General features: G+C 39.6%; 1 protein-coding gene across 1 annotated transcript; it reads right to left on the bottom strand.

Annotated features, from left to right (window-relative positions):
• Window positions 1-1,617: 1,617 nt before the first annotated feature.
• LOC113096594 (carbohydrate sulfotransferase 1) lies at window positions 1,618-5,058 on the bottom strand. The gene is made up of 2 exons (XM_026261965.1): window positions 4,165-5,058; window positions 1,618-3,344 (listed from the first exon to the last, which is right to left on the bottom strand). The coding sequence occupies exon 2, from the start codon at window positions 3,283-3,285 to the stop codon at window positions 2,023-2,025; it is 1,263 nt and encodes a 420-aa protein (XP_026117750.1). The 5' UTR covers window positions 3,286-3,344; window positions 4,165-5,058; the 3' UTR covers window positions 1,618-2,022.
• Between the last annotated feature and the right edge of the window lie 3,606 nt (window positions 5,059-8,664).

Here is an 8,664-nt window from a genome sequence, read left to right as displayed (position 1 = left end):
CCTGCAATGTGCTGTGTTCCTTGTAATCACTGTCTTAATCAGTCTTATTCAGAAAAATGCCATTACAAATGAAAAGAGTACTATGGCAATTCAACTCAATTACCAAAGAAGAGATGATTGGATATTTTCTTCACACCACAAGGGTGTGCCATTTCTCTTGGAAGTCCAGAAAAATCAAAGAAAAAAGGAAAGTATATGCAATGGAACCTTAAATGACATTAACACAGCAATGTCTATGGCACATGACTGTGACAAATGCATATCTGATAACAATCTCGTGGAATGAAAGATAATTCATTTTCGCACCATCTTCATAGTTTCTAATGCTTCTGACACTAATCTAAAATTGAAGATTGAACCATTAATATTCTCCATTAAAACAGAATTTGGGTTAGCAATTGAGAGCTGAAAGACCTAAATGTGAATGCAGATTATCAAGATTATGTAAAATCCATGAAGGATTAAAACAATTTAAGGCCATTGTGACAAACCAAGCAAGAGTCATGTACACAATTGTCTGTTCATTTACATCTATACATGAAAAAAGCGGTTTCGCCAGTGATTAGATCTTATGTATGCTTCTCTACATTTATTCAGATTTCAAAATTAGCATATGTGTCTTTCACATACATCGAGCCAAACAATGTACCATGGACACTAAATACAAATCTATATGCACTGAATCAATGAAAATTTGTGATATGATGATGAGGACAGCCACTAAAGAATGAATAATTTCATGCATTTCATATGAAAATCTGTAAATGTACATTAAATGACTAAATTTTCCACTCAAAAAAATTGATACAATGGACAAAAACTTATATCATTGTTATGTAACGGCAATTTTACAACTTATTTGTAAATCATAACCACCCAAAGCAAGCAGAATGAAGTGCATGAGTTTACTTTAGCTTTTTTTTTTACCCGGATACAGCACCAATGTATTATACATTCTAAAAGCAAACCAAACACGAGCTTAAACCCCAAAACCTCTATGGCAGACAAGACTTTACACTGAGGCTATGTTTACACGACAACAATGTAGTCAAAAACGGAAAAGTTTTTCCTTTTCCCTTGCATTTTAAAAAGTTTCATATATATATGACAATGTTTTTAAAATGATTCATGGTTACACATAAACCGAAAATGACCAGAAATGCTGTATTACGTATGCCAGGCCAGTAATTGGCGCTGTCACCTTGTAAGTAAACAGTACCTGTAGGAAACTGACGATTATATGTTTTATATGATGCGTCTCAACTGTTGGTTGTAATATTGAAGTAAATCCACACTGAAGAAGCATTAGCAAACTCTTGAGCAGCAACAACAGTACCATGTACTCCACCATTGTTGTGAATGTTTGTTCGCGCTTTCATATAAAATCGACACATACTGCCATACGTCTACATAGCTAACATGTACTACGCATGCGCATGACGTCACTGTTTTCATAGATTCCCATATTAGGTGTTTATACAGAAACGACAATGATGGCGTTTTCAAAAAGATGCTTCGTCAATCCCCAAAATGCAGATGTAATGTAAACGAACAGGTTTTTGGCTGAAAATGTTGTCGTGTAAATGGCCCCTGAGAAACAACCTGAGAAGTAGTCTGTGACATTCACAATTTTATTGCACGGCTGTTATTATACATGACAGCATTTCAGTCCCACATTAAAGATTTCTTGAGAATAGTCTGGGATCTTTGACTGACAAAATATTCACATTCACTGTTGTCAAAGCAATGACCAGCATACAGAATTTCTTTGTCAATAGTGTGGTGCTCTGCTCTAATATATAAATAATGAACATTACTATCTCAATGCAATGGCTGCAATCAAGGTGAAGTCGAGATCTCTTTACAGCTAAGTGTTTTGGTTCTTGTGCTGTTCAGAAAATCATAGGGTTGACTGCGAGGGAGTCTCCGAAGTAAAAAATGTTCATAGTGCAAATGTCAGTCACATTAAGGCAAGAATATAAATGTAGAAAAATAGTTGTGCGTGCGCATGGATTACCTTTGTTACAAAAAAGGTATGAAGGTTTTGTCCTCAATGAGCGAGAGCGACATGTTTTTCAGCTCCTCGGGGGAGTTGACAGCTTTGTAGCCGAGCTCGTCTAAAATGTGCTGACAAACAGTTTGTGTGTAATCAACTATGTCATGAGACAATTTCAACCTCCAGCTCTCTGCATTGGCCGCTGAGTCTCTCAACGTGCCATACTTATGCTTTGCTGACACGTCGTTATTGCCTCTTGTGTTGTTGTGTATCCAGTCCACCACACTTTTTTCCAAAGAAAGACCAAGGAATTCATAAACCTCCTTGGTTTTTTGGAGTGGATTCCTGGCCAGGTCCTCGTATCTCACCAGCATGTACCGTCCACGAAGCCACGGCGGTCGGCTCAAGCCGGTGGAAACCGAGTTCAGAAAGTCGTCGCACACTGTCGTGAGCTGAGTCAAATCCAAGTTGTAAGGTTTACGGCCTGTGGCTCTCCAGATCCGCCATAGGCGGTATGTGTCCCGAAAGGTTTCAATCCTAGAAGATAATATCCCACGGGGGTCTCTCACCAGCTGGATAACTTTCAGATTAAGCCGAGGGTCCTCAATTAGTGCCTTGAGATCATTGACCTCTGGAATACGCACTGTTTTAATGGCTACGTGCCGTCTTTCCCGACATGATTCGGTAGCGAGGGTCAAGTTAAGGGAGGCACACTTACGAACACAATCCCCCTCTTCTATATTGCCATCGCTGGAGCTGAAAGCATCACAGACTGGCATAGAGCAGAGGGCTTTGCTGGCTCCTCGTCGAAACAGTTTATCCGTGGTATGGTTTGCCGGTTGCGGCTTGATGTAACTCTCTAAGAAATACAAGTCGCAGTTGTACAAGCTTCTAAGAAGGTCACGACTGGCTCCCAGCATCACTCTGCGCTCAACAGCATATCTGCTGGGAGAAAGGTGAGGGATTAAGGTCGTTTGGACATGATAGAGCGGTTCGAAGAGATAGAACACATCTGAATGCTGGTTGAACAACTGTCCAACGAAAGAGGAGCCGCTACGGGTAGTCGCCAAGATGAGGATGTGAGTCTTCCTGGAGGAATTGTAATTAAAATATGGGTACTCATCACACATCCGATCGAAGGACTCCACATCCTGTCCCAAGCCACAGTTCAAAGGGTTAGGAACAGGGCACATATGAAAAGGCTTAGCTGTGAAAGTCCTGATAGCTGTGTATTGGATCGCTATGGACACCAATGCAAGCAGAATCACAGCCTTCCAGGAACATTGCATGGCTGGGTAACTTCATTTAGAAGATGCAGTCCGATTTGATCCTATACACAAAGACACAGCTGGAAAAAAAGAGCTCACAGTGAGTTGAAAAACAAAATAAGACAAGAAGGGATTTTAAAAATGTATAACATCTGATTACATTTTAAAAAGATATGAAATAAAGAAATTGATCTATGAACTTTAAACAGTTAAAAAACAAAGCGCTTCATAATGCATTAATATCAAAAGCAAATAAAAACTTTAACTCCAGGTGTGAAAAACGAATTTAAACTTGAGTTTTCTAGCAAAGGCAAATGTGCCTTCAATATATACTGCATATTATTGCATTGTGCACTGTGCTTCACAATGCAAGTCTTAATCAGTCGTTTATTGCATGATATTGTATCATATTGTATGACGCTTTGATAAAGTACTTCACGTTTTAATGCAACCAAACTCCTACAACTAAACTGCTTCCTATACAGGCTTTTACACAAGCCTGAGGTATTTTGTTTTTCCCATGAGGAAATCAGCAAAGGTTCAAGAAAACCAGCATCTAAAATGCAGACAAGGTTACAAAATCAGTTCTTTTCAGAAACTGGCACCGGTTCAGGCACCTGTAGAGAGATGCATTAATAACAGTCTTTCACAATAGGCTACCATAAGCATGCTTATTATGATAGGTTTGAAAGGCAGCCGTCGACGACCGCGCGCATCGAGTTCTGATTTACCGCAGTGCAACACAACTCGGTATTCAATTGGAAATAAAAAAAATAGCAGATCCGATCTGACTGTCGACTGTATGAAACGGTGACCAACTTATCCCCTATTCCAGCACGAACATGTCAGACATCCAATAGGCTCGAAAATGTCGTGAAATACATACTTCGATATACTTGCCTCATATAAAGCTGTAAGAGAACAAGACGAACATTTAAACAAAAGAAAAAATCAGCATATGCCGCGATGGCTTTGCGAAGTCGTCCCTTAACGCCCCTCATATAGGTTTTATCGCTTTAATTCGTGTGTTCAGATGTCGAGGGCTTCATAGTTCCCTAAAAACCGATGAAAAGGTCGTATATCCTCAAGCAGCTCCATTCATGTTTCGGGTAAAACATTCAAAGACGGGCTCCGTGGAGAGACAACGGATGAATAAGGTATTGATGCGCATCCTCAGACATCTCTCTGTGACTAAACACCGGACGGATATTTCGTTCGTACGTTCGTCGTGAAGAGAAGACTGAAGAGAGGTGTGCCAGTCCGTCCCAGATTAAGTAAAACGTATACAGCACTACGAAACCTTTTGCGAAAATGCATCCCTTTCCCTCAAAACCACAGTTCACAAAGGCTGAGGGGGAAAAAAAACAGCACGGGGGGAGGCAGATTTGGTTCACTATAGCCTACGCGTCCTCGCTCAGAAAATGTCTGTGCTCGATGCTAAAGCCTTTAGACATGGAGTTAGTTTGGATGAAGTGAACTGGCATCTAGAAATCTCAGCGTATTTTTCTCGGTCTCCCGTCGCTATATTTTTGACGAGAGCTGGATATCTTTTAAGGAATATTCGATGACAGACATGGCCAGCTGGTGGATTCCTTACTGACTGACTGAAATGCTTTCAAATAATTATGTAATGGCACAGTATGTGTAGAAATATTGTGGTTTTTCACATTATGGGAGGTGTGTAGCTACTTCATATCACAGTTTATACATGTATATCATCATATAGCCTACTGGTTTTAACTATTATTGCTATTGTTACTGAACAGGCCTATACATAGCTATAAATTGAACTACAGCCCAATATATATATCTATATCACACTTATATTATTACATTTCTAATGTTATACATTGGAAAACATAACAGAATTTTCGGATTGTTCTCGTCAAGTCAAGTTTAGCAAAAATTACAAAAAGTATCACAATCGTGCTGTATTTTTGGTCGTGACTCATTAGATACATTGTAAGTAGTATTCTAAAGCAACTTATAGCTTTGTGTGAGAAACAGACAAGAATTTAGGATATTACTTATAGGATATGAAACTCTCGCTCCTGTTGTAGCTTTAAAATGTAATTTTGTGTTAATGGTAAATCTGGTGCAATGCATCTTGTCACCTTGACACGCCATATTTGAGTCTACGTGAACACAAATGAGATTTGAGAGCTACAAAGGAGGGAACAAATAATGACTCTAATCTCAGTCTGGTATTCACACAAAGCTGTTATATGATGTCCAGAGGTGGGGTGTCATTTGTCTCATGATTCGTTTCAATATCGGCTTCACAAATGAATATAATCTTGGTTCAATATAGCATCACTTAAAGTTGTGATATAACAGACAGATACTTCCCACTTTATTCTGTAACAAGTGAGTTTGAGGCTGTTTTGTGACTCTTTTAAAAGAAATGCTGCATAACAGTCATTTGTTTGCGCACAGGAAACACTGGGGTATAATGACTTTATATCTGACTAATACCTTTGAGAAGTGGCAATATCTCTTGCATGAAAATATAATGGGACCGCACATGTGCTGCTTTGATACTTCCAATAAAACCAAAAGTACTTCCTCCCAAAATCAGTGTAGTTGCAGAATTCTCCATTTCTGTCTTTTTTTTGTCAGACATTTTAGTAGAAACGTGTTTGGTGAAGTCGGGCTACTGTTATACACAAGATGGATATTGCAGCCTCTGTTATATGGTCGAAAATAACGTTGATTAAAGCAACGATGGAATTTAATGATTAACAAATCATTTCATTTATGATCATGTGGACAGAAATTTGTATTATTTAGAACTGTGCTGTGATATTGTCATCCTTTTCAATGAAATTGGGTATATTGTCCTCTCCCTGACTTCAATGGACATATTTGGAAGTGGTGCAGGCTCTTTCATTGTATTGAGAATATTGATTTATTTTCATTTAAGGTGAACAATTCCTTTAAGCATTAAAGGCTTTGTAAAACACGATAGTGTCACCATAATTGTCACTTTTCTGCATTTTTGTTTTGATTTAAGTTTTAAGACAATGTACAGCTAACAAAGTGTGATGGATGGAATTAATCTAAAAACATTGGACACGGAGGAACCTATTTGAAATTAGACATACATTTCAAGTTCATTTGGACCACCAAGCTGCACTCTTCCATTCTTCACCTCATCTGCTGTGTCATCTGCTCTCCATCCTTTCACCTGAAGCCAGACTCTGGCATTTGAAACGGGGCTTTTCCCCCAGTTCAGCGTCTTGCAATCTCAGAAGCTGCCAAATGTGAGATTATGGCTGGCTTTTTGCGAAATCAGTTTTGTCTTTGTGTGCTCAACGCAAGCCCAATTTCAATCAGTGTGTTTGCTCAAGCATTTGAAAACGTCAGCCTGCATATCGCCAAGGCATAAAGTGTGCAGGACTGGGGTGAAGATGGGTGTGTGTCCCCTTCATCCGCCCTGCTGAGAGCTGGTAATAAGCTTTCAAACGCAAATGATCCACCTCGCTCTGTCCAGCGAACACTGCAATGCATCACCGATTCGCCAGTTATTTTCTAGTGCTCAGAATTTACGGATCCTCTATGACAACCGTGTCCACAGAAATGAAGAAAACCCAAAGCATGAAACATGATTTCAATATGCGATTGTACTGTGCAAGAGGCAGTTGAAGCTAAGCCATAACAGACTTATGACAAACTCTGAAAGAACTTGTACAGTCTGCACTGGTTTAATGAACTAGCAGGAAGACCTACAATTAAATGTTTTATTTGTTCATAATTTCCCATCACATTTAAAATATTCCAAAATACTTTGCTTTCTATGCAGCTAACGTGACATTTCATTGACCAGTAAAAGCTTGTTAGGCTTACAGCCAAATTTCTCTGGCTTAATAACCCAAACTTCACCTACACGGATTTAATGAATATGAGAACTGTCTGAGCGTTGTCTCTGATGGTTCATGCATGAGTCCGGAACATTTGGGTCTCGGGTGGTCAAGGTTGTTCCTCTGCCGGATTTGGATCAGTGCCTCCAGACGAGACAGCTGACTTTATTTTCTGTAATTGAAAAGAGTTTGTGTGGGAGAGAAAGGGCTGGAAAAACACAGGGCCGTCAAGTCCAACTCTAATTAAGACAGGAGCTGCCATGGTGCTTTCCATTACACCAAACAGCTCCCTGGATCTAAGAACAGAAGCCGCATATAGCAGATTAGCTGACTTTAGAACAACCCCCAATGAGAAGAGACCACGCTGACGGTCTGTCAGTATTCCAAATAATAAGTGTCTTTAATTTATGTTTACATTTTCATTTTGTTTGCTGTAACAGACGGGTTTGATTTTATTGGACAGGTGCTGAAGTGAATATGACAGTTGTTGAAAATGTGTTGAAAGCACTGTGGGTAGTGTTGCATATAATTATGCTGTTCTCCAGCAGGAATTGCCACAGAGAGCTCTGTGCTCAAGCATATGAAAATGTCGACCTGTACATTATTAGCAAAACAAAAAAGTCGTGATTAGCTACTGTATTTTTCCAGACCACAAGGGGGTGTTATTTCTCCTGAATGTTCGGAAAGGTTAAAAAATAGACATTTAAACCTTTTGCCAATCCAATGGTAGTTGGATAAACAAACCTCTGCATGCAAATAATGTGAACTTTATCATTGCTTACTCTGTAATATTTATTCATAAACACATCTTGCTTGTCTTGTTCAAATGTTTCGTTATGGTGCTATATTTACTCTTGTCTGCATCGCATTTGTGCAGTTAATAAAAAGATGGCGAATGGGTGAAATTATTTAGAAATTATAACAAAAAATGTGTTCTTTCATAAAAGACATTCACTGTTGTTGAAGAAATGACCAGCATATTGAATATCTTTATCATTAGTGTAGTGCTATGCTATGTTGAAGCTCTTGTCTTCACAATGGTTTTCAGCTCCTCGGGAGAGTTGACAGCTTTGTAGTCGAGCTCGTCTAAAAATGGCTGACAAACAGTTTGTGTGTAATCAACTATGGCATGAGACAATTTCAACGTCCAGCTCTCTGCGTAGGCTGCTGAGTCGGTTGATGTGCTGTACTTATGCATATTTGGCAGAATCCCTCTCTTCCATATTTCCTTCGCAGAAACTGAAATTCTGTCCGCTATCTCCGCCTCCAACCTCTGATGGAGCAGGTCCGGAGGGGATTGGCAGAAATGGACGGCCGAGGGTCTGTGTGGCCGTCAATCCAGATGGCATCTGTTTGCAAGGAGCATGTCAAGTACATGCTCAGGTCTCGGGACAGGAATATCAACCCATTCCTCCTTGAAGAATTTGGACCCTGTTGGTGAGTTGGACATATTTAATGGCCTCTTGTAATACATTCTGCCTTCCTTCCAGCACTGTGTGAAATGGTTTTGGGGAGCACAAAGAGCATTTTAAACAGCCCA

The sequence above is a fragment of the Carassius auratus genome, unplaced genomic scaffold (genome assembly GCF_003368295.1).
Source record: "Carassius auratus strain Wakin unplaced genomic scaffold, ASM336829v1 scaf_tig00215990, whole genome shotgun sequence".
NCBI lineage: Eukaryota > Metazoa > Chordata > Actinopteri > Cypriniformes > Cyprinidae > Carassius > Carassius auratus.
Note: the sequence above shows the minus strand (reverse complement) of the source record. Positions and strands in the feature narration are given on the sequence as shown.

What these genes read in the sequence shown, in the direction of transcription:
- LOC113096594 (XM_026261965.1), bottom strand. Translation starts at nt 3,285, where the DNA reads ATGCAATGTTCCTGGAAGGCTGTGATTCTGCTTGCATTGGTGTCCATA.